This window comes from Neopsephotus bourkii, unplaced genomic scaffold (assembly GCF_033783945.1).
Source record: "Neopsephotus bourkii isolate Nb327-2 ecotype Australia unplaced genomic scaffold, CSIRO-AGI_Nbou_v1 NB_234, whole genome shotgun sequence".
In the NCBI taxonomy this organism is placed as follows: domain Eukaryota; kingdom Metazoa; phylum Chordata; class Aves; order Psittaciformes; family Psittacidae; genus Neopsephotus; species Neopsephotus bourkii.
Genome location: NW_026900744.1, coordinates 16,433,508 through 16,457,926, shown reverse-complemented (window position 1 = coordinate 16,457,926; position 24,419 = coordinate 16,433,508). Strand labels below are relative to the sequence as shown.

General features: G+C 46.7%; 1 protein-coding gene across 2 annotated transcripts in view; it reads left to right on the top strand.

Moving 5' to 3' along the window:
- The window catches only part of XPR1 (xenotropic and polytropic retrovirus receptor 1), a 109,319-nt gene extending 92,220 nt beyond the window's left edge, over window positions 1-17,099 (top strand). Inside the window, exons 11-15 of one of the 2 annotated variants that reach the window (XM_061345563.1) lie at window positions 1,473-1,664; window positions 13,977-14,143; window positions 14,423-14,562; window positions 15,338-15,559; window positions 16,772-17,099. In XM_061345563.1, coding sequence (XP_061201547.1) covers window positions 1,473-1,664; window positions 13,977-14,143; window positions 14,423-14,562; window positions 15,338-15,559; window positions 16,772-16,832 — 782 coding nt within the window. In that variant the 3' untranslated portion in view covers window positions 16,833-17,099. Of the gene's footprint in view, window positions 1-1,472; window positions 1,665-10,946; window positions 11,094-13,976; window positions 14,144-14,422; window positions 14,563-15,337; window positions 15,560-16,771 lie in introns of those variants that run through there. The other variant, XM_061345564.1, reaches the window with a different exon arrangement.
- Window positions 17,100-24,419: the final 7,320 nt, after the last annotated feature.

Genomic DNA, 24,419 nt, shown 5'->3' with positions numbered 1-24,419 from the left:
CTGATATGTACATTCATCAACGAATTTAGATGCAGCACTTCTTGATTGGAAAGAGAAGTCCATTTTCCTGGCATTGATGTTTTCTTTCATAGTAATTTAACCATGTATTTGCTTTTAGCCTGTTCCTCTTGCTCAGCATCAAAATGAGTTGCATGAGCTTGTTAACCACAATTTTCTGTGCTGTAGCCTGCTTCTTACAGGCTCCATCAAAGTACCCTAAAGCAAGAGAGGATGGGGAAACTTCCTTGTTAGTGTCACCCCTTATTCAATTAGAGTTGATGCTGTGATGCCAGGGTTGTGCGTGCTCTGTCTCTTCTTTCTAGCCAGAACCACCAGAGTGGGCACATGAATTTTGACTTTGGCCTTCCCAGTGGCAAAATAGTACCTGTCTCCTCCTGGATCAGGCTGTTGTCTTTTCATTTTAAGCAGTGACTGCTGGCAAATTGTGTTGTCTGATGGTTTTGACACTTGCCGAAAGAATTTGCAGTATGCTTCAATAAGCATCAGTGTTCACTTTGTTCTTCAAATCTGCCTGATCTGTCTCTTCCCTTTAAGACAGTGTTGCAAGTAACTAAATATTTATTTATTTATTAAGAATAAATAAATAGAGCAACTGAGTGGATATCATCTTGTCCTTTTCCAATAGGAATATTAGAATGATAGCGCAGTGCTTTGGGATAAATATCAGCTAATAACTTGTCTTCATTATTCCGAATAAGAAAAAGATGTTTGTTAATGAAATGTTTGGTTTAGATGTGCTGAGCAAGACAGAAAGAGAATATGGCATGCTTGGGGGTTCCAGGCAAAGCTGGGTTTTTCCTGGTCATTTCCTCAATAAAAGGCTTTCAAACATCAGAGCATATGCCAAATACTGGCATAGTCATATTGGCGTAGTTGTCTCTCACCTCAGTTGTTGAAGCCAGGGCTTAAAAAATAAAAAAAAGAAAGGGGTAGCAAAACCACATACTGAAACATGTTTTGTCCTATTACAATATAAAAGAAAAATGGGTCAAGGACATCTTAGGCAAAGTGGCCTTTTTGAGCAGTCACACAGAGTTTGGAAATGCTTTCCCATTTATGCACAAAAATTCAGTGTTGAAGGCCTTTTATGATTCCATTCTTAATTGATTATTAACAGTACTGCCAACAGCACAAAATAAATTTAAAAACAGATTATTTCTGATCTTGTTGCATGTTAGTTACACCCGCAGCAGTGAAGGAGTTAGATGATAATCTGTCTGAATGTGTTTATTGATGTCATGTCACGTGAATACCTCCGAGATGGAATAAAGAGCTTTAGGATACTTCCTGGTGATGAGGAGCTTCTCACTGTTCTGGATGTGTGTGTGCCTAAATATGAGACATTGATGGGGAGTTGCTCTCATATCAACTGATAATATTCTTACAGAAGGGAAGACAATAGGAGTTCTTAAATTTATTAACTCTTTGTCCCTTAAACTTTTTTCTTGCAGATAATCAGATTTGTTACAGCTACTCCTACGGAGTGAGAGCAGTTGTCCAGTGCATCCCTGCTTGGTTGCGATTCATCCAGTGCCTGCGCCGTTACCGTGATAACAAACGGGCCTTTCATCTGGTTAACGCTGGAAAATATTCCACCACCTTCTTTGTGGTGACATTTGCAGCTCTCTACAGCACTCACAAAGGTATTGGTTATTTTGGAGAATCCTTTGCAAGTCATGGGATTTGTGGTTTACATGAGAGAAGCTCAGAATTTGACATGCCATTGAAGCATGAACTTCTGGCACCTGTGAAACATTTTAGTGGAAAGGCAAAAGCCTGCCTAGTGTGCATAAAGTAATTTAAAGTCTTCATTTAGGTATTTTTCACATACCTGGTCCACTTAGAACTGCATTTCTGGAGCGTTAGAGAATTTTGAGGTTTCTTTCTCCAAAGGAAAAAATGGAAATACCTATCAGTTTTTGCTGTCAAGGGAGGTTGAATACGAGATGAATATGGAAAGAGAGAACATAGGAAAGACTTCTCCCTTAATATTCATGAATAGCTAACCTGCATCATGTAAATAAAGCTGGTCCATCATTCCTGGATGTGGAGAAATGTACACAGTGCCCTGAATTGCGCTCTCTGGGTTTTCTGGTGTTTCTATTCATGCTTTATTCTGCAGCTGTTAGGGAGTTGTTTCCAATCCATTTAACTGCAGATTGAGCTCTGATCCCTGAAGTTCCCCATCTCCCTGGAAACAACAATTACTCGATTCTACTCTTGTTCTGAAGGAAAAAGCTTTTAGTTTCTGCACTTAAGGCAGTCACCCTGTGCTTCATTGTTCTGAAGTCTTAAAAGCTGTATTCTGTTATTTGAAAATATATGCCTTCTATATCTCCAGAAATTAGCAGCTGCACACGCTCATGACCAATTACTTATGTTGAACTATGATTGTGGCAGAGCAGGGAAAAGTGTTCAAGGCATGCTGTTTTTTTGATGGGTGGCAGGGTTATTGGAAACCTTCCTGTGGCCAAGAAATGGCTGTTTTAACCTAGCTGGGCCTGATGATAATGTTTGTCAAGCCTTGTATTTTAATGGCAGAGAAGTGCATTGGTGCAAGCTGGCTGAAAGCTGGAAGTCAGGCACTGTGTCTGGAGGTACAAACAAACCTGGTGTGGGAGCATCACTTGTGGATGCAGTGCCTGGCCCCTGTGTGCATCTCTTCCCCGCTGATGTGCCCCTGGAGCTTGTTACCATTTTAACTTGTTTGCTCAGTGACATTCCACAGCTCTTCATTTCTAGCCCTGCAGTCCAGTTAGTCAGCACCGCCAAACCCCAAGATGAGACAATTACAGGTTGCCTGGCTATAGTCACTGCTTATATGCTTTTATATACAGTGCCTGATTTGGGGAGGCTGACTAATGCCTCTCCTTCCCAGGGGTGGGCACTCTGGCAGAGCCTTCTGTGGGAAAGGTTAGGGTATGTTTGGAACCAAGAGGAAAGCCAGCATCTGTCAAAATGTCCTGTTGAGGAGTCTGACCTCTTTCTGCTTCCTGTGAGGTTTGCTTCCTGCCAGCATCACTGATCCTTGTTCTCCTTGCTGCCATACATAACTGTTTGCTCTTCAAGTCTGGCAGGGAGTGGGTTGCAATGAGGTGTTTATGAGGTAGGCACAGGACTTGCTCCAGTTGCTGGGAGTTCTTTGTGACTCCCAGCTTTTGCCTGTCCAGTTTTGTTAGTGGAACTCAATAGCACGTAGTTGTTGGTATCGTACAAAATAAACGGGAAGCTTTGTGGCCTTTGAAAGTTACACATTAGCACACATTTTGTCAATGTTACTGTGCCTGGGCTTGTAGCCGCTTTTCAGAGCTGCCTAAAGATCTTGCTATGTCCTTTCAGCCCTGTAGACCTATTCCCATCCTTCCATAAATGCACTTTGTAATACTCTGCACCAGTTAAGAATCCAATTTAATCTGTGTGCTCTACATAGATCCCCAGTTCTTTTTGAACTTGGAATCAGATGGTCTATCATCAAGTTGTTATGATGTTGCTGTTGAAAATAGATGCACTGCTCGCCCACACCTTCTCTGTGTCTGCCTAAGGATAGCAGAGACAAACACCAATCCTTACCTACAGAACATCTGTTGGGGGCTAGCTGCTTGCTATCAAGAAAGCGAGCACTTCCCAAAGCAGACGTCAATTGGTAAAGATCCCTGCTCATTAAACCTGCTCTAAATTACAGTAAGCAATGAACCTGTTAATTGGCTGGGGTAACAAAAGTTTTATTTCAACCGTCTTTAGGGCCTGTTTTTGCAAGCCTGTGACTTATACCCCTGGAATGACAGCTTTGGCTGCCAGGACAAGAGGGTAATTGGCATGCTTTTCTTGGGAGGTCAGGTAATGCACACCAGTGCCTGTTTTCCATTTGGGAGTCCTGGGGACATCGCAGCCCTCTGAAAATGCCTGTCCTCCTCCCTTCCTTTGAACACTGAAAAACTTACAGCTGGAATTATGCAGGTAGGGAGGGTCTGTTGGCATTGAAAGCCAGCTAATTCTCATAGAGTGCACTTACAGCATTCTTGTGCTGTGTTTTCATATGCTTGCTGGAAAACAACCTGAGCTAAACAAATGTACAAATGCCACCTTATTATGTTACATGATGTATGGTGGTTCTGGCCATATGTGATACTCCCTTCTCCAAGCCTCCTGTAGTGAAGTTTCCCCCACCCCCCCCCAGTAACACAGTGTGCTATGGGCTCTTGATGAGTATCTCTGTTTCACCAAAATATCACTGTTTAATAATTCATAGTGCTCAGGCAGTGCATAATTCTGATTCTTCCTTCCTTCAGAGACGCCATTTCTTTCCTTTTCCTCCTTTATTTAAATGCAGAATGCAATTTTCTCTGCTAATTGCAGTTGGGATGTTAGACTGATAAGACATTGAGGTAAATTCTGTTAGGTTTTCACTCCCAAACAGCAATGTTATTGTGCTGGGACTAGACTAATTTTACAGAGTTGACTCCAAGCTATCATCTCTATACTCAGATATCATTTGAATTAGTGAAGCTGAAGTGAGAGTAGCCTACCCCATAAAATAAGACCAGAGCAGGCAGCAGAAGCATGGACAAGAGTCAACTCAAGCTGCCCACTTCAGCACAGCTCAGAAGCACCACCACATTTCAGGGATGACAGCAGCAACCCAAGGGCAACTGTTGCTGAGCTCCCAAAGGAAGAATTCTCAGTATTTTTATATCACTCAAAGGAATGAGAAGCAAAGGCCGTGTTCTGTAAATATAGTCCTGCGGGGTGTGTTAGCACAGGCAAATGAGGCATATCTGTAACTCTGAGCTACCTAGCAACTGGAGTGCATGCTGCCAGTCCCTTCCTGCTCGCAGCACGGCTGAGCAGAAGCCTTTGACTCAGCTCTTTCCTTGCCTTGCTTTGCCCTAAGGAGTTCAGTGCTGGCTTTAGCTTCCCCTGGCAGTGCTGAGTAGCTGTTCCCAGAGCTAGCCAACTGACTGTTACATTGCCTTATTTAAGCCATGTGGAAACCTACCTGATGCTGGGGAAACAATTATGCCTGAGTCAGCAGCAGAATATTTACCCCAAGTGCAGTGCTATTTTGATGCACAACTTTTTGCAGTGTTTTCACTCTGCCAAAAGCAGATGGGCTTACTGTGACAAATGCACCAGTATAACTGCTTCCACTTCAGACCAACTTATCCTGTCATTCCACAGGGATCCCCTCTTGTATAAAGTGTGTTTGCATTTAGGGTGGTACACTGACATACCTAGAATAGCCAGCCTTGGTTTCATTCCTCATTTGGACCTGGTTGAGGCTTTGTAGGAAAGGATTATTATATTTAGGTGTTCGGCTCTTATGAGAAAGAGTGTAACTGGAGTTGTGTTGTACTACTCTAACAGTGGCGATTGTGTTTTAAGCTTTATGCATGATTTATGCTACAGTTTTACTCTTTAACAAAATGAGACAAATCTTGGTTTTGCTATTGTCTGTCAATTTTCTCTTACCTTGTTGCCTTTTACTCACATGGTGTCGTCAGAAATACCTGACTCACATAGAATACAGATTTGGCTTCTGTGCTGGAAGAACTGAGCTTCTTGAGTGCTTTGTACTGTTCCACCATTTCCTGGTTTTGTGGGATTTGCTGTTTCAGCATGAGCATTTGTGTGTTTACCCTGTTTTTTTTCAGGAATGCGTTACTGAACTTAAGCACAAGTACTAGATTCAAACTGGCTATTTGGGAGTTTATCTTTCTAAGTTTTTATTGTCAGCTTGATTTATACACCTTATTCAATGAAGTACTTGTGGTCTCGATAGTGTCCAGCTATTTATTATCCTCTGAATTATACCGAAGTTTTAATCCACATGGCCTGGAAACTTGAGTAAGCATCAGTTCTTCCATATCACTTCCCATACCCTTTCCAGTTACTCCATGTGACGGCTGAGCACTGGCTGTCATCAGCTTGGAAGTGCTGTGGAGAGCCTTAGGTTGGTCTGAGATAATGTAACTGCCATGCACTTTTCTCATTAAACGACCCAGGAATTTGATAGTAATTAAAAATACGGAAGTTGACTAAATAGGGCTGTCTCTAAAGAGTAGTGCTTCTGTGTTCTCATCATTGCTTCAGAAGCAGGCTCCTCTGATGAAATGGTGCGTAATTTGTTTTGCTTAAAGCCAGTGTAAGAGAAAACTGTGAAACTCCTTGCTTTGCCACAGAATAGAGATGTCAGCTGCTTAAGACAAGAGCCATCCTTCGACTAATGGGCTTTTGCAGGAAGGTGCTGGACCATGCCTCACTAACAGGGAGGTTCAACCAGGTCTGACCAAATGAAGATGAATGGGGAATGTGCTGCTGCTTGAAAATACAGTGAACGATTCCCAGGTCTTGTAACTGCTGCCCATTCCTCATTAATCATAATGGCTTCAGTTGTTACCAGTGGTGATACCGGCCAAGTTCATGGTGGAGCAAACCACTGGTTCTCCTGCGGTCTGTCCTGCTGCAGCTCCCTGAGGAGGGGCATGACTTCCAGATGAAGGATGGTGATGCACAGCAGGAAGGGGGGTGGGGAGAGGATGGTGGTAACATCAAACTTGCACTGGTTGCTGCAGGAGAGTAGCTGATTGTACCTTAGCTCTGCCGGCTGAAGTACTGGGTCGTGGATTGTGTCACTGAGCCCTTGTTGCTACCATATTAGTAACTGCAGGGTGCAACCCCTGTGGAGTGAATTTGCTGGTAAGTGGAATAATAATTAACTGTGATCCTAAATGGTTCCAGCAGGAGATGGGAACAAGATGATGTGAGAACTGGGCCTATGTAAAATGACTTTTACACAAATCAGACATCATTGCAACAGCTTATAGTACTTCAACTGAGAATTTCATTTCTAGGGAATGGGACATGGGGCAAGGTAAAATAGCTGGACATACATAATTCAAGTCGACTTTTATTTTTAAGTACAAAATTTAAAAGCAAAACAAAACCCAAGCAACATTCACAAAAGAACGAAGTCAGTAGCATTTGTGAGGTCCTGTTCAATAGCTTATCCTGTGTGTGTTGGTACAAGGTCTTCCATCTCTCCACCTCTTTCGCGGCGCTGGAAGAGCTGTCAGCACTGTGGCAAGCAAATAATTTGATTTAGGTGTCAGAAGAGCCTTATAGAGTGCTCAGATTAACCTCTTGAAGTAAAACAAACTTTGTAATGGGATTAACTGGCTTTTTTCTTAATACTTGTAGCTTTTGCACAGCTTGCCTTAGCACATCATAGTGGCAATTCTATCAGGATGATTATTTGGAGCCAAAACATGCAATGTCTGTCACATTGCTGTGAGCTAGGATGAATTTTTGTCTGAAACCCTGTCATCCCGTGCCCAGGAGGCCTTCAGTAATGAGTTGTGTTCATTAGCCAGTCTTTCTGATCCTTTTCATCGGAGCAGCAGCAGCAGTGTCATTTAGTGAAGACTTGGAGGCATTGCCATGGGCAAACATTTCCATCCTGGCCTCTGACCTCCTCTCAGCTTTGACATGGGTCTCTGCAGCACCCTGAGCAAGCCCTGTTTCTCCGTGCCAGCTTGTTAGCTCCTCTAATTGCTTAGACACCCATCCCAGCGATGGTGCTTCAGAGTGGAGCCAGGAAGGGTGAGGAGCGCTCGAGCAGGGCTGCGGCAGGACCACCGTGGTGGAGGTCCTGGCAGAAGCTTCCTTGCTGGCAGCCTGCGGTGAGTGGGGATGGGGAGAGGAGATGGCAGCCTGTGCTTGGCGGGGAGCCTGGGAAGGGGTGTTAAGTTTCGGGAACTGACACCACACCCTGAACGTCAGCACAAATGAGGCATGAAATCCCACCGGGAAATCTTCCCGTGCTTTGTAGTTCTGCAAATGTCAAGCGGGACATTCCTGGTGCCGGCAGCCGCGCTGTGGGGGAGAGGCAACCTCAGCACCCTGCTGCTGCATGATTCATGCGTTTGCGTCGCAAGATCGTAGCTGAGAAATGGATTTTAATAGCTGGGATTTGGAAAGTGGACTAATGGTACTGTTTGTATCGTTTAATATACTTTTATGTTAAAGGTGGCAGGAGCTCTGCTGAATGAGGTGTTAAGTAAAAAGGGTGGCACTTAAGAGGGGGAAGCCTGACTTTTTTTCTTTTTAAGGAATATTTCAAGAAAAGCAAGTGACTGTATCAGAAGCAATTCCCCTGTTAAATGTGTGCAGGTCTGGAGTTGTCTGGTGCTGCAGAAATCGAGACGTGATCATCTGACATCTGTATTTTTAATTTTGATCTCTTTTTCATTGCTGTTACATTTTGAAGGAATCTGCTTTTGGATCTCAAGCTCTATAGAGGTAGCAGATGACGTTGTGTCCCAGTCCCTAGATTGTCTGAAGAAGGCCCTGGTTACCATGCTATTTATTTCTGATTGTGAATCCAGATATTCTTATTAGTGAGACTGCTGGCAAATGCTTAGGTTGGAAACTCCATCTTTCTCAAGGTAGCAATTGAACATCCCCTAAAGAACACTTAAATGCTAGAGAAGCCACCAGAAGAATCGTATCAAATCTGTCATGACCGATACTCTTCCTTCTGTTTGCAATTAAATCACATTCTTTTGTTTGTGAGATACAAGCAATTAGATTGCTGTGATGTCTTGCAATTAGACACAGTTGTATCATCCTGCAAGCAAACCTACAGAGGATTTTTAGTCAAAACATGATTTGGGGTTTTCCCTGCTCTACAAATGTAGAATCTAACTAGAAGAAGAAACGAGGTTTTGCCTCCTGACAGTTCTTCACTGTGCTGTGTCTTGGTATTTCATTTTAAATTGTGCCTGGAGGCTGAAGCAGAGGTTTGCAGAATCTAATGGGAAGGTTGTTCATACAAAATGATTGGTATTTGACAAAATCTATCAGCAGACGATGGCGAGTCCTCCATGTGCTCCTCCAGGTTATTTGCCTTTTTACTGCATCAGGTCCACTGTCATGTCATGGTTCTGTCATTGATCAGTATTAAATAATGGTACATGCTGGCTGAGCAGAAAGGCAATGCTGCTGCTATTCCCTTGTTAAGATGTGTAATTACTGAGGGAGTGGTAGTACTGCACTTCAGTAAGGTGTTAGCCAAATGCTTTGGGGTGTCATTCTGATGACAGTTCTTACATAGATAAGTCACTTCTGCCTGTCACTGCCCTCCCGTTCTGTGCTGGGATGGAGTTAACGGGCAGATGTCATCTCCAGGCTAAATGAGTGACAGAAAGTATATATTCAGTACTCTAGTGTCTGTGCTTGGCTAACCTACTGTAAATATATGTATTCTTGTTTTGTTTCTGTTTAAATCTGTGATTGAAGGCTGGTCACCAAAGGAGACTGAATTTGGTGTGCCTTCACCAAGAGGTTTTTAACTGATGCTGGAGGCAGAACTGCTCCGGCTGGGTCTGTTTTGTCTGATGTCGCAGGGCTTACCTGACTGTGTTTCCTGATAACCTCGTGTTTCTTACAGCTTTTATCACAGCTTTCACCATCAGCAGAAGCCACGCACCAGGACTGCTTATCGAGGGCCATTGTGCTTTTGTCCAGATCTTCAATAATACATGGCATTGATTTTTTTCTGTGTTGAATACTATATAGTGTTTACATTCCACAGAATAATTCAGCAGGGTAAACAGATAGTATTATTTGGAAGAAAAGTCAATATTAACTGCATTCAGGGTAGTATTTGCTGTCTACCTTTGATGGAAAGCAACCTTTCTCTTGCGTGTGTTTAGAAGGGGCTATAATTTTTGTGGAGTAGTATTCTCTTAGAACACTAGTCAGATACTGTGTCCCCTGGGGCTGGTTTTGGGATCCAGGATATTGTCTATCAGCAATTTTTGCAGGCAGTAAATTCTGCTGCTGCAAGTGCCTCTGGCTGTTTTCTGGCACTGTGGCCATTCACAGCTTCAGTTCAGAGGTGGAAGTCTTCCATCATTTACCTAGTTGACCTTCTGGAGCAATTTGTAGGTTTATTTGTGCATTGTATCTAGTGGAATTGCCTTTAATAGGGTAAACTAAGAATGCTAATGGAAATTCTGTGGTGAAGGTTGCAAATGGCTCCTGTGGTATGCTGCCTCCCATCAACTTTGCAGCAAGTGGAGATTGCAGGGCACTGGGAGCTTGAATAGCCTCCACCGCTGAACACCTCCAGGTTGCAGACATGGTAATGCGAACAGGTACTGAAATCTGCCCATCAGCAGGGAGGGTGAAGCTGCACCTGCAACATTACATACAGAGGTTTTGTGCTGGTGGTGTTTCATCCTGCATGTGCTGTTTTGAGTAACTCTAGCTTAGGAAGTTCTTAGATGGCAGTGCCCTTTGGAGCATCGAGTAGAAAGGTCCTTCATGCACCTCTTGCTGGGTGGACTGGCTGTTATGCTGCTGAAGGATTGCTGCAGTCCCTGGGATGTTGAAGAGTTGGATTTTTTTCCCTCTTGGAGAGGCTGAGATCTACCATGTGTCCAGAGTGCTTCCCTCATCCTGAGACTGTTCCTCGCTAATGATTTTTGGTGGTTTCTGGCACATCGTTAAACACAGGATGAAACAATTCCTGCTTAAATAGACCCTGGCATTATCAAACATACGCACAGCTATGAATTGCTTCTGAAAAACTGGGAGGTCAGGAGCAGATGGAGCCTCTGGACAGAATATGAATGCCTTGATTTTCTAGCCCCTTGAGCAGTAGTGCAGAGGGCTACTAGAACCAGCCAGTGGAGACTGAGATATAATTGCTTGCCTAGAGCAGTAACATATTTCTGTACACCAGTTGAATACCAATGAGGACGGAAGGAAGGAAGGTATCAAACAGAATTGCATGCAGGAGGAACAGGAGGATAAGTGATTAAAGGAAGAGACTCAAAGGCCAAGGCTGAAGACAATGGGCTAGTTCTGATTAGAGCGTTTTACCAGGGAGTGATTTGGATTCTTAATGATTTTTTTTTCAGGAGATGAATGAATTGCAGAGACGGTTGGTGAGAAAGCAAGCAGGAGCAAGGGGCAAGCAGCGTGACCCCAGGTGCCACTGAAAAGACTGCAGCAAAGGGGCAGGGAAAGGGAGTTGACACCAGGATAACCTAACTAGAAGCAAGCATGGCCTTCTGAGTTTGATGAGGTTAATGTCACAAGGTTTCTTACTTGGGCCTTTTTCATCCCCATACTCCTCCTTTCTGTAATTGCACACAATAACCTTTAGGCAATTTAGGTTGAAGTAGCATGAACCTTTGTGTTGTGGTTTAAGCCCAGCTGGCAACTCAGAACCACACAGCTGCTCACTCACACACACCGCCCACACACACTTCTTCCTGCCCCCTCTCCCAGAGAAATGGGGAAGAAAATCAAAAGAATGTAAATCCTACGGGTTGAGATAGGAGCAGTCCAGTAACTAAGGTATAACACAAACCACGGCTGCTACCACCAGTTATGATAAGGGAAATAACAAGGGAAGAGAATACAACCGCTCACCACCTGCCAACCGATACCCAGCCCTACCCAAGCAATGATCTAGCCCTGCTGGGTAGCTGCCCCCAGTTTACATACTGGCTATGACATGCTGTGGTATGGAATACCCCTTTGGTCAGTTTGGGTCAGGTGTCCTGTCTCCGCTTCTTCCCAGCTTCCCCTCCTCCCTGGCAGAGCATGAAACTTAGAAAGTCCTTGTTTGGAGCATTACTTAGCAATAACTAAAAACATCAGTGCTATCAGCATTGTTCCCAGGCTGAAAGTCAAAAACACAGCACTACACTGGCTACTGAGAAGGAGAAAAATGACTGCTGCTCCTGAACCCAGGACACTTTGAAATCACCTGCCTATGTAATTGCCAATTTAGGATACAATTTTGATAGCCTCTTACATAGATTGTAGTCAGGGCCAGACTGACCTCTCCGTGACCAGAGAACTCCAGAAGAGTGCCCATTAATGCCAATTCACTGTTCTTCAGCCCAGTGCCTGCGGAGCATGGCTCATGCCAGGGATGTGGCCAAAGTATGGCAGTGGATGGTACTGTCTGTGCTGCCTTCTGCATGCCTGCTTCATTATGATGTTGAGCAAGACTCGGTTTGCTTGAATTAGGAAAAAAAAACTCAAACCAGACAGCATGACCTATGTCTTCACAAGTCTAAGCTTCTGATAGGAAACACGCAGCTTCACAGGGTAGTTATTAAAGCACTTAACCCCTTAATAGTCTCTGAATTGTCATTTAGGATCTGGTAGTGAGAACTAAACATGGAGATCTAATGAGCTAGAAATAATGTTGGAAAGAACAGGCTTAGTGTCTCTGAGTCACTGAATGTCAGCATCTGCCTTTTCCTGAAATAATGTAGTGGAGGCTTTGGAGGGGATGATGGGGGAGAGTGAAATCTTGCAGCACAGCCCTGATTGCTAAGCTCCGAAACCTCACCTCTGTCCTGCTTTTCTGCAGGCAGCTGCACTTTAAAAAGGGATGGGAGAGGTGGTTTCAAAGCAGCAGCATTAAGGTACCTGGGCATCAGAGCCCATATTCTGCAGGACTTGCTTGCCTGCTCCAAGGTGACGTCATGGCTCTGCAGCGGCAGTGGTGGATGATGTGATGCTAGACCTGTCACTGGGTAAAGCCGAGCCACAGGGGTATTTGAGGTACTGCTCAGAGGATTCCAGCCCTGCACAAAAGCAGAGAAGGTAGTCAAGCCTGAGAGCTACAGCAGGTCCTGTGTCATTTTCCTCTGTGATGTGAAGCTTCAGTGCAAACAGGCTTTGCTGCATAAGTGGCTTTAATAGGTTTGCTTTAGGGGGTGTGTTTTGAAAGGAGAATGAGCATGTGTATTTGACCTATATCCTGTACATCATGTCCAGAAAGCCTGAAAGGCATAATGGGAGGAGTGTACTCTTTACACGATGCCTTTCATTTTCACCTCCATTAATTTTATTGGATTGCTGCATTACATTTATATTGTAATTGTCAGAAACAAAAAGGGAAGAAGAGGGCAAATTGCCTTGTTACTCCCTCTGTGATGAGATTCGGGGATTGTGCTGCTATAAAGCCACATATACGGAAAACACTTGTCAATTAATGTGGCATCAGGTTTGGACTGAACACGTTACAGCTTTTGTACCAGAAGCGTTATTTGCTTTGTTAGAAAGAATCAGTGAATGAGCAATTGCAGTAGCTGCATAGAAAGGAGAAAAGACTCCTGATAGCAGTGAAATGCAAAGTGTCTCAGCCTTGCAAAGCATTATAATGTGGTTTAATTTTATAAACTTTGACCCAGATCTGCTAATTAAAAGCAAACAGAATTATGTGATCTGTTTGTTTTTACCCAGCCAGCTGATGCAGGAAAATTTAGCTGAGTTGAGCAGCGTAGCCTTTTCAGGGGTGAATGGGAAACAACTTAGTTTCCACTGGTGAGCAGGGCCTATAGACCTGTGTTTCACAAAGAGGAGTTCTATATGAGTATTTAAAACTCCGTACAGAGATTTCTTCAGGATTTATGCATGTATGTCAATGTATTGCCACCTTCTTGCTTATTTTCCCCTGCCACCACAATCTCTGAAAAGGCTAGTGGAAATTCCTGTGCTGCCCATCCTTATTCAGGCTCTTAGTGCACTAATTCACAGTTGTTTATGCAAACCAGAATATTTTCTTACGAAACCCTCCTAACTGAGCACTGCCTCATTGCTTTTTCCTTTGTACAAGCCTGTCCTTTTGTGAAATACGGCCCTGAGCTTCCACCTGCTGTTCAGAGTCAGAATGGCAGGTCTACCACTAGTTTCAAGATAAGGAAATTTCAATCCCAAGTGCAAAATGTTGAATGAGATGAAAGTAAAATGTGACAATATCAGGCTGGTCCTGGTAAGGCTTTTGGTTTGATTCAGGCTAGCTGGCCTGATTTTCCCAGAACTGGAATAAAAAGGGTGTTATTTCCACTAATCAAATCAGCCAGTTTTTTAAGAAGCGACATGCTTCAAGTTGTACAGAATTATGCTGTTCTTCTCTTTTCCAGCTAAAAACCACAGTGACACCCAAGTGTTCTTCTACCTGTGGATTATCTTCTATTTCATCAGCTCTTGCTATACCCTAATCTGGGACCTGAAGATGGACTGGGGTCTCTTTGACAAAAATGCTGGTGAAAATACCTTTCTTCGAGAAGGAATTGTCTACCCACAGAAAGTGCGTATACTGCCTGCTTTTACATTGGGAAAGGCTTTAATACTTTAACAAAACTCAGTGAGTTTAGAGCATGTTGCAGTTAGCCACTGGTGTTTCTGAATGCTATGAGCTGGGGTTTTCTAGCAGTAGAGTTTTTTGTTTCAGACAAATTGTTTCATACTGTAAACTTTTCCAGCACTTGACCAGCGATTTTTGTATCTTCCCAAAGGCCTGAAGAGGTCTGTCTTGTATGCAGAACATGTGCAATGAGCTGTCCTGTTTATCTGTCTTGTTCTTCAGGCATACTACTATTGTGCCATTGTAGAAGACGTGATCCTGCGTTTTGCGTGGACCATCCAGATATCCCTCACTTCCATGCAAATCTTTCCATATGCTGGGGATATCATTTCTACTGTATTTGCCCCACTTGAGGTATTCCGGTAAGGCTGCCTGACTGAACAGTTCATTTATCTTTTCCATTTGTTTTATTTGTATAATAAGATCAGCTTGATGGGAAGTGCCTTGGATGTGGAAGGTACTGGTCCTTGAAATGGAAGACTAGGTCTAACAGGAATGTTTAATCCCAAAGAGTGAAGAAAACTGGAGGGCTCTGTTGCAATGTGGGGTGGGTCCTTCATAACTGCATTTGCAGTTTCTTCTAAACTTAGACCTAATCCTGAGGGGTTTGGGTTTTTTGGTTGTTTGGGGTTTTTTTTTTACTGAATTTCTCCTAAAAATGACCTGGTGGAAATTTCACTTGATTCTCAAGGTCACAATTTTAAAATCTCTGCATCTTTTCCAAACATGAATTTGGGTTCTGCATCATCGGTCTGGATCCTACACGGTTCCAGGGCTCTTTACATGTACTCTAGCTGGAAACCCACCCCAAAGCTTCCTGACAGGAGGAAGAAAACTTGAAGCTGAATCTCATTTACCTGGTTGGTGGAGGTTGCTTTAGCTTGTAACGCCTGGTGCCTCCATGCTGTCCAGACAAGGGCTGTCATCATTAGGACAATGAATAAGCCTGTCAGAGGTGGTGTTCTCAAGAGAGCTGGCAAGAAGTTGTAGCAGGTGCTGCTGTTTTGCTGTACTCCCAGCATGTTCCCAGCAGCACTTTAATCAGTGAGAAGAGTCAGTGGTATCCAGGTGCTTCACCAAACAAGGGCAATGTAAAAATGGAAACAAATGGGTAATTTTGCCTTTTTCTCCATCCAGGAGGTTTGTGTGGAACTTCTTCCGTCTGGAAAACGAGCATCTGAACAACTGTGGTGAGTTCCGTGCCGTGAGGGACATCTCCGTGGCACCACTCAACGCTGATGACCTGACGCTCTTGGATCAGATGATGGACCAGGAAGATGGTGTACGAAATCGCCGCAAGAACAAACAGTGGAAGCGCAGCCAGAGCGTGTCCTTGCGCAGACCTCGTCTTGCTTCACAGTACGTTTTGCCTCTCCTCCAGTGCAACAAACCAAATCATGCATTGCGGCTGTTCTTAATGTGTGAGGGCCATTTGTGGACTGGGTAATCATGTGAAGATCTCAGCCAAAATAGTCATTCAAAGGGAGGACAGGTCCAATTAGTAAACAAATGTGCCTCAGACTGGAGGTCAGTCCATCCTTTGCATCATCTCGGAGTTCTGGTAAACCACGGGAAAAGGGAGCTCCCTTTGCAAGACTTTTCTTCTGCAGAAATAGCCTGTAGCAGTCGCCAGAGGTTATAAATGCAAACTTAGAAGAGAGGTTCTCTTCAACTGCCCATTTCCATGCTTCAGACCATCCCAGGATTTCAGTTTTCATTAAGGTTTCATACATGAGATCTCAGACTCTTTCCTCTTTCAAATCTGAACCCATGCATTTTTTTTCTTTCCACCCATCATTCTTGCACCCTAAATTTTCCCCACCTTGTACCGCAGCTCCTGAACCTGTTGACTGCAGTGCCTATGCTCTGAGCATCACAGAATGCTCCAGTATCCAAGTATTACTTCTGTCCCAGCAGCATAGCTGCAGAGGCCTGCCCTTTGGCCAGGGGGCAAGCTTGGGCTCCCTGGGGATGCTGAAGCAGGGCTTGTGAGGACTGTTGTGCAATCCCTGCAGCACATCCCCCTGTTGCATCACTGCATGGGACGGGTGGATGGGAGGAAAAGGAAGCCATGGCTGTCACATGGAGTGCCCTGGCCTGAGTCACAGCCCTTGGGCCATGCTTGTCTTACATCTGCGTTGGCTCAGAGTACGTGAATGCGACCAGTACCAACCGGCAGAGACTGAAGGACTTTATGCAGAGGGGATGTGGACCTGCTGTGACAGTGTTTGTGGCATTCTGTGCGGAGGGGTGGGTGCAGTGCCACAGTGGACGCGGCTGCCTGTGGGTGCAGCCCAGCAGAGGGCATTGTCTGCGCATGGGGTGGTGTGAGCAGTGCCATGGGAGGAGGATGCTGAGGGATGGATGGGGCATATTTATAAGACTGCTATTCTCAAGGAGAGTGGGAGTGTGAAACAGTTCCGGCAGTCTGCTTATTCCCTCTCTGTGTGAGAGAGACTGCAACACTCCCCCTAACCCTCCCCAAATGCACTGTGGTTTTACTGTCTGTATGTAGTAATAGATATTACTTCTCTGCAGTGAGTGTTTTCTGTTTTTCTTTTATTTCCCCAGATCCAAGGCTTCTGACACTAAGGTATTGATAGAGGACCTAGCGAATGAAGTGAACACATGAGATGGCCACGGTCTCTTATTCCGCATTCTTTGTTTTTTCATTCTGTTCACCTCTTCCCCAAGTAACCCAATCTCTGGTACAGTTCCATCTGAAAACAGGAGAAAACACTGAACATGTTTTCTGAGCTCTTCCAAACCAGATCCTATGGACTCCAACAAGCTCACTGTGTTACATTTCTTTTCTTCTGGGTTAATTTTAATGTCCTATTTTAAAAAAATAAAATATTTTACTTTGTTTTGCCAATAAAGAGGACAGTTCAGGAAAGAAGGATTGTTTACAGTCTCAACAAGGACATACAAACCTATCTGGATAATGAACCGTCATAGGGACTCCCTCATGGGACAGTGCCGAGAGCACACTCGGTTTCTGCTTGGCCCGGTTTTGACTGGTTGAAACCGGACTTAAGTTTTTAAATCTGATTTTGTTTGTTTTGGTTTTTTTCCTTCATATCCAGCGCTGAGGCACTGGCTGCACTTGCAGGGAAAGTGCACTTAGAGCAGTATCTTCATTCATGAAGCTACTTTTTAATTTGATGTAACTTTTCTTATGATTTTCTGGGAATATGATGTATCTGTTGCATATAGCTTCCACATTATTTATGAAACTTAACAACCATACGAGAATGATTTTGAGTCCTGTGCAATGAAGGTTGTAATGGGAAAACAAAGCTGGGAATATAGATGGAGATCTCCAGGGCTGTGGAGTTATGCCCTGCAAATACCCTCTCGTGAGACAACTTTCACCTGTGTTTTACCTTTTCTCTCTTTCTTTCTTTTCAATTTTATTTTAAACCAAAGTTTCTGATTTTTTTAGTTGCTGCTACTGCTTTTGGGTGTGTCTTGTGCTGGTTCAACACCAACTCTCCATGCAGCTGTGTGAAAGTAGTGCAGATGATGCTATGGCCCTTTTGAAAGGAGAGTTGGGTCTTACCAACAGTGCAAAAAAGCTAGGTCAACAAAGGCTTCAGAACTTCATTCTTCAGACCAGAAAGTATTTTTCAAAGCCTTAATAATCCTTAAATGGCATGGGGGCATCCCATACTGAGCAGAGGGCTCTTCTGGTGTTCTCCTACAGCCCAGTGCAGCAAAGTGGGACAAGGCAAGGAGGTGATGATGGGCTGGGAGAGCTTAGCAGGCTGGGGTTCAGGAGTGCTGGTGTGTTAGAGAGCTGCTGCAGAGCATGGGAAGGACTGTGTTGTGCCCACCTGAATGGGGAAGGTGAAACTGAAAACAGCTCTCCTCATGGCTTCTGGTTTGGCAAAAAGCCTCCTTTGGGTGCTGTCCTGTGGCTCTGGCTGCTACTTGTGCCCCTTGCCTTGTCTCACTAGAGCCCCATTGTCCTTCCCCTGGCACAATGTGTGCTCCCTGCCCTCTTGCAGCAGTACTGGTGGTGGAGCTGGAGCTGGGTTGGGTTGACATGCCTGAGGTCCCCAGGACTGCTGCCCTCCCCTCAGCCCGGCTTACAGCTAGGACTGCAAGGAAGGGGTGAAACTCTTGAAGTAGGATCCTCATAGTGATGTCTGTCTGGTGACTCACCTCTAGTTTGGGCAATGGAATTTTAGGAATCTCTGCTCAGTTGCTGTTTGGTGGTTTGTTTTTTTAATTAGCTAATAGCATGGTTTCCCACACAACTGGTACATTGCATTTTTCAGTTTGCCTGCTGTGCCTCTTACCCAGAGGAACTGAAGAAGGAAACTTAACTCTCTTCATTTAACTGGAAATCGATTGTTAGAATTCATTGGTGATGAACCTGTGCCCCACGCCAGGTGAAGGGCAACACTGCAAACCTGTAACTGCCTACACTTCTGTGATGTACTCTCAGCTTACAGAGAAGCTCTGAGGGACCTGCTGGGAGATGCCTCTGTTCTGTCAGTGGTTGGGTGCTGGCGTAGCTGCTGTCTGTTGTGGTGCTCCTCCTCGCATCTCCTGCCACGTCGGTCTGCTCCAGTGGGAGGGCAGCTGGGCTAGCTGGGGTTGTGCTGTTCCTCTGTTCTGTGCCCAGGAGCCTGTTTCCCTGTATTTAACTCCCTTAGGTCTGTTGTTCATACTTAAGCGGAGGGCTCCTGTTCATATGGAAAGGGAGTCTGAGATACAAAGCCCTTAAAAGATTTTCATTTCCAAGTTTGTGTTGCAGCAGTTGTTGCCACGTCCAAACTTTGCGTAGGTGTTTCCAGTGAGGATGGTGGGCGATGAGTGAAGCTGTACCTACCCAGGAGAGTGTTAAGAGGAGGGCAGCTGCACCAGGGGAACAGTCCAAAATAAGCCTGTGGCGTTATTTAAGCACGTGGTTCTTTATAAACAGGAACAGAGTTTTATTGGCAATTCTTCCTTCCAGAGCGAAGGAAAAATACAGAGGGAGATTTTGAAGTTATGCCAATCCCCTGGGAGCACTCTGCCTTCCTCAGCTGGGCTGGGAGGAGCAGGCATGGCTGGGTGGCCTGCATTCTGCCTGCCTGCTGCTGCACTGTCCCACCACCTGCTTCCCAACCTGGTCGGAAGGGTCAGGTTGCAAGTAATTAAACTCTTATTCTTGCAGCTTACCCAAATCCTCATGGGAAACAAGCATTCCGTCTGCCTGCTCTGTTCTTTCCCTTCCCTTTTTCTCTGTCTTTGCTGGCGGGAGAAATCATTAAAAGAAGGGAGGTGACGTGCTACAGCTAGGAACCATTATGTCCTGATGTAAAACACCATCCCTTTTGGCTGTGAGGATGCTCTCTCAGGGGAGAGTGGCCCAAATTCCCAGAGGCACGGCTTGTAAAGGCTCCCAGCGCCCTGGTGCTGTCTGCTTGTTCCCTCCCTCCCAGGGATTTCTGAGAAATCAGGCATGCAGATTCCTCCTGAGAGGGAGTGCTGAAGCCAGGACGGCTCCATGTCTGTGAGAACATCTGGCCAATAAAGGGAGACCTCATGAAGCAGAGCAGATGGTGAGAGAAAACAGCCCCGTCACTCCTTGTGATCAGCCTGCATGAGGATGGCGGGGACAGTCCAGGGTGGCTTCACTTTGTGACCTGGCTTTGCTAACGTGTGCTTGGAAACACTCCTGGAGGGAGAAGAACAGCAGGCTTTTAATCCAGAGTTATGGAGAGCACAGTTAAAAAGGAGCTGGTTTGGGAGCTTTTATCCAACACTTCAGTTGCTGGGATATAACTGGATGGAAATTGGAAGCTGAGCCAGGTCTGTGCTCTGGCCACCACAAAGCGGTGCTGGCTTTTGGCTGTTGATCTCTCTCTCTTTGCTGATTCAGTGCAGAGGTTGCCAGAGGTGGTGGTTGTGTGTGGCTCTGGGAATGGTGTGGAAGCTGCTTTGGGCTGGCTGAAACCCTTGCAGATGGTACTGTCTAAGAGGAGTGTGGCTGCTGACTTTTGGAGATTCCCTTTGGACTTAGGTCTTCATGCTCATTCCCTGCTGCGTTCCATCCTTCCTGCTCTTCCAGGGATTTTTGGGTGGCAGGAGGGTAGGATTTTCAGCATCCAGGGTTTATTTGCTAGCTGGAGTTCTCTGCATGGCTTTGAGAGTGTGTCTCCAGAAACTGTAGGTCCCCCTGCTTGGAGAAGGCAATGCCATGTGCTGGGGGTGCACACTCCTGGAGGGGCAGCAGGGCAGGCTTGGGCTTTATGGACTTGGCAGGCAGAAGCAGGAGTTGCTCCATCACTGGGAACCAATGCTGTCTCACCACATTATAAAAGAAACGCATCTGCGGCACTCATGGCTGCAGCCTGTATGATTCAAATAAGCTCCTACCTCTCAAATTCAGGTGCATTCCCAAAGTCAGCTGTTGCTCATCCCTTCCCCAGCCCTGCTGCTGGCCCTCCTTGTTATTTCTGTGTCTTTGCTTTTTGTCTGAAGCCAGTGATACGCAGGGTGTGGAGGGGTGACTGCCAGCAGCCTTCAGCATGAACATCTTGGGGAAGGGAAAAGTCCCTTGTGGATCAGAGTTGGATCTTGCTGCTCTTCCCTAGTAATAACTCGTGCTGCCTGTTCTGCCTCCTAGACGGTGCTCAGCCACTGCAGCTGTGTGGGAGGCAGGGAGGGAAAGCATGGTCCTTGGCTCAGGAGATAGCAATCCTTCCAAGGAGCAAGGGAGATGGTGCAATGCCTTTGAGTTTTGTCTGTTCTCAACAGCCGAACTAATTTGGCCTCGTATTGCAAGGATGCTGCTGCATGCTGCTTGCCATGACTTGGTGTGTGCCCCAGACTTTTCGGGGGGGGTTGTGGCCCTGATGTTGGACCATCATGCTGGGATGTGCCCTGGGATGGGGCATGGCTTGGCTCCCCTTGGGAACACTACAGCCACTTTGCTCATGCATTGCATCCTGGCCCTATCTCCTCCCTCCTCTCTTCCGCTGTTCTGCTTTGCACTCACAGGGGAAGATGATCTTCTGCCTTAAGCATATCTTTCTTAACTTACACTTTTATTCCAGAAGGTGATTGGATTTTTTGTCCCCTTGGAAGAGAGGCTGAAGCTCCTGGGGGAAGAGTGGAAAAATCCCTGCAATAACTGCAGCAGTAGTCACAGCTGGGCTCAGTGTCTGTCACCTCATCAAACCTTGCCTCCTTTACATGACTCCATCCTAAATACCGCACCTTGGGATGAGCTGTCATCCTGCCACCACTGTGCGATTAAATTGATGTATCGGCATCCACTGGGGGCCTCAGTCCCTGCTGCAGCATCCTGGCTGCAAGAGAAATACAGGTTTTGCAGGGGGAGGAGACAGAAGGGATGGTCCTGTTGGGTGCACTCAGATGCTGATGCTCAAGCCCTGTTCCTAGTTGGAAGCTGCTCTGCCCCAGCACAACTGTTGCCACGGTGGGCAAGAGGCGCCAACCCTGCCTGGGGAGATGCCCCATGGCTGGACAGCCCCCCAAGCTCTAGAAACCAAATTACAGACTCTGCTCCAGGGGAGAAATTGGGCAGCCTGGTAGAACTTGTGATGACCTCTCTGTCCCATAGGTCCTCCTGGTGAAGGATTGGCGTTTGGAAGGGGCTGGGGTGGAAATGCTGAAGTTCCCCCCTGGTCCTGCTGCCGCCTTCCTCTCCCCCTCCCTGCTGTGTTGGTCAAAATGATCTTTCTATGAAGCCCTGTAGATGTCAAAAGTAATTATGGAGTGTGATTAGTCCTCTGTGGGTGCTTTCTTTCTTTCCTTCTCCCTTCTCTTTTGCTATCCCCTTCTCCACTCTTCTTTTTTGGCTAAGTGGAAAAGGTGAGGACAAAGAATTGCTGCTTGCTTGGACTCATGATGTATCTGTGACTGCGCTATTAGCTGTCTCCTCTTTCCTCCCCAAATGGATATAATTTTTGAAGTGTGGAATACCCTTCTTGATAAGTAGGTTTTAAAAAAAACTTAATGCACAATGTGATACTGTTTCATAGTTTCTAGGTGGTTGTATAAAGCAAAGTTACTGTGATTGTGTTTTTCAAAGGAAAAAGTGATTGGTTACTAAATCTGTCCTTTTTTCATTATTACAAGCTCTTTGTTTTCCAATGATCTGATGGCTCTTTTGTCCCTGGTCTGTGTGTGTTTCTTCTCATGTCCCACGCCTGGTGCCACATTCACTCACAAAGCGTTTGCTTCCACTGCTCTGTAAAGATGCTGCTCTTGCGCCCTTGGGAGCTCTGGACTGTTGCTGGTGGCTGGAGGTGAGGGACTTCTGTGTCCTGGGAGGAGGGAAGGTGCCTGGAGGAGGGGGATGTTGGAGAGGGGTTGGAGGTGGGCAGGAAGCCTTCGAAGGGAAGTGCTCAGGGCTCAAACCCAACACATCACAGGATGGTGCTGGAGGAAACCTGTCCAGGCCGTGCCATACCAGCTAAAGGCTCTTGGTCCTTCTGAGAGCGTTCAGTTGCCTCTCTCCAGCTTGTCTCTGGTCTAAGGTGGTGTCCTGCCTGCACAGTGGGTGACCAGAGGCTGAGCAGCCCAGCTGGGTTGCCTGGGGTCTATGCTTTCATTTCGCTCTCTTAAATCTCTTCATCATCTCTTGCAATCAGTCTTCCTCCAGAAGAGAGCCCGGCTCCTTGAAATCACTCTAAGCCTGTTGCTGCTCACGCCAGCCGCTTCCCAGGGTTTAATCCTGGCCACAGGCCCCTGCCTGGCTGGTGGTAGGAGCCCGGGTTTGGCACCTCACTGGGCGGCTTGTTCCAGCTGGATGGGGACATCTCCCAGGTGTGTTTCACCTCCCCGGCCCAGGCAGGGGAGCAGGGATCCCTCTCTGTCACAGAGGTAAGGATGGGTCCTGGCATTGCAGGGGAGGTTGGGCTTCAGGGTGGGGGTACAGGGTGAGGAGGGTCCCCCTGCTCTGAGCTCTTCCACCCAAACCTGCCAGCAGTCCCCTCCTGCCTGGGAGCAGCTGGGAGAAGGACTGTCCCCTATGGGGAAGGAGTTATTTCTGCTGCCGGTCAGCCCCGGTGTGGGGAAGCGTGGCCAGCCCCTGCAGGGAAGCCCTTGGGCTCCGTTACGGCTGTGATGGGGGCCCTGGGACCACTGTAATGGTGGTGAATGTTTTAGGAAGATAAACATGATTTCTTGCTGCTCATGCTGGTGGGAGCCAGTGTGGCCAGAGCTGGGAGGATTAAAACAATTTCATAATCCTGGTGATTTCCTTTCCATCGGGATTATGAAACCAATCACAAATATCAAAAGCCGCAGCTTAAAGCGGCAGCCAAAGCGGGGCCAGGACGCCCCTGTCCCCCGCATCACCCCTCATGTCCCCCAGGGACAGCTGTCCCAGCACCTCCAGGTAAGCGATGTCCACACAGGACCCTCATCCTGTGGGATGAGCTCTGTCTCAGGGGAGGTGGGCAGGGGGGTTTGGTGCATGGGGAGTAGTGGGTAGCACCTCAGGGTTGCACGATGGGTTTAGGGGTGTGAATGGCTGGACCAAGCTTGACTCTCACCATCCTCCTGCCTGAAGTTGCCTGGTTGGCCCTGGCTTGTGGCTGGGTCCAGGCAGGATTTGGCCTCTGGGAAAGCAGGAAGATACAGCACATCTGCAGACGTGCACGATGGTCACAGGAGGGTGCCTGAAGCACAGCTGGAGGCTGTTAGAGAAAACACCCCAACTCCTGGGGGACCTCCCTCCCCATCCTTCTGGCGTCTCCAGCACCCCGGGGTGAGGCGCCCCCCGGCCGGCCCCGGCAGCTGGCCTGGCTTCCCTCCCCGCTCGGCTCGCAAACCCGCAGCCCAGACAAAGGACATTCCAGAGCCGGCCAAGGCAGCCGCGCTTCCTCCGTCCCGCCACGGGCCGCTGGGCTCCCCGGACACGCTGCCCTTCGGGACCAGCCGCCGGCGGCGTGGGGACACGCTTCGGGCTGGGTGCCCTGGAGTGGGGGGCGCCCTTCGGGGGCGCGCTGCGAGGGAGGAGGAGGAGGAGGAGGCTCATGCTCGGCGGGGAGGCAGGGCCAGGCGCGGCCCCAGAGCCCAGCCCAGCGGCTGAGCGCGGCTCCGGGAAGGGGCTGCGATTTGCTGGTTTGTCCTTTTTTTTTCTTTTTTTTTTCTTTTTTTTCTTTTTAATTTTTCCCCTCCCCTGCTTCCTTCCCCTCTTCCGCCTTCTTCTCCCGCTTCCCAGCCCTCTCTCGGTGCTGCTCAGGGGGTA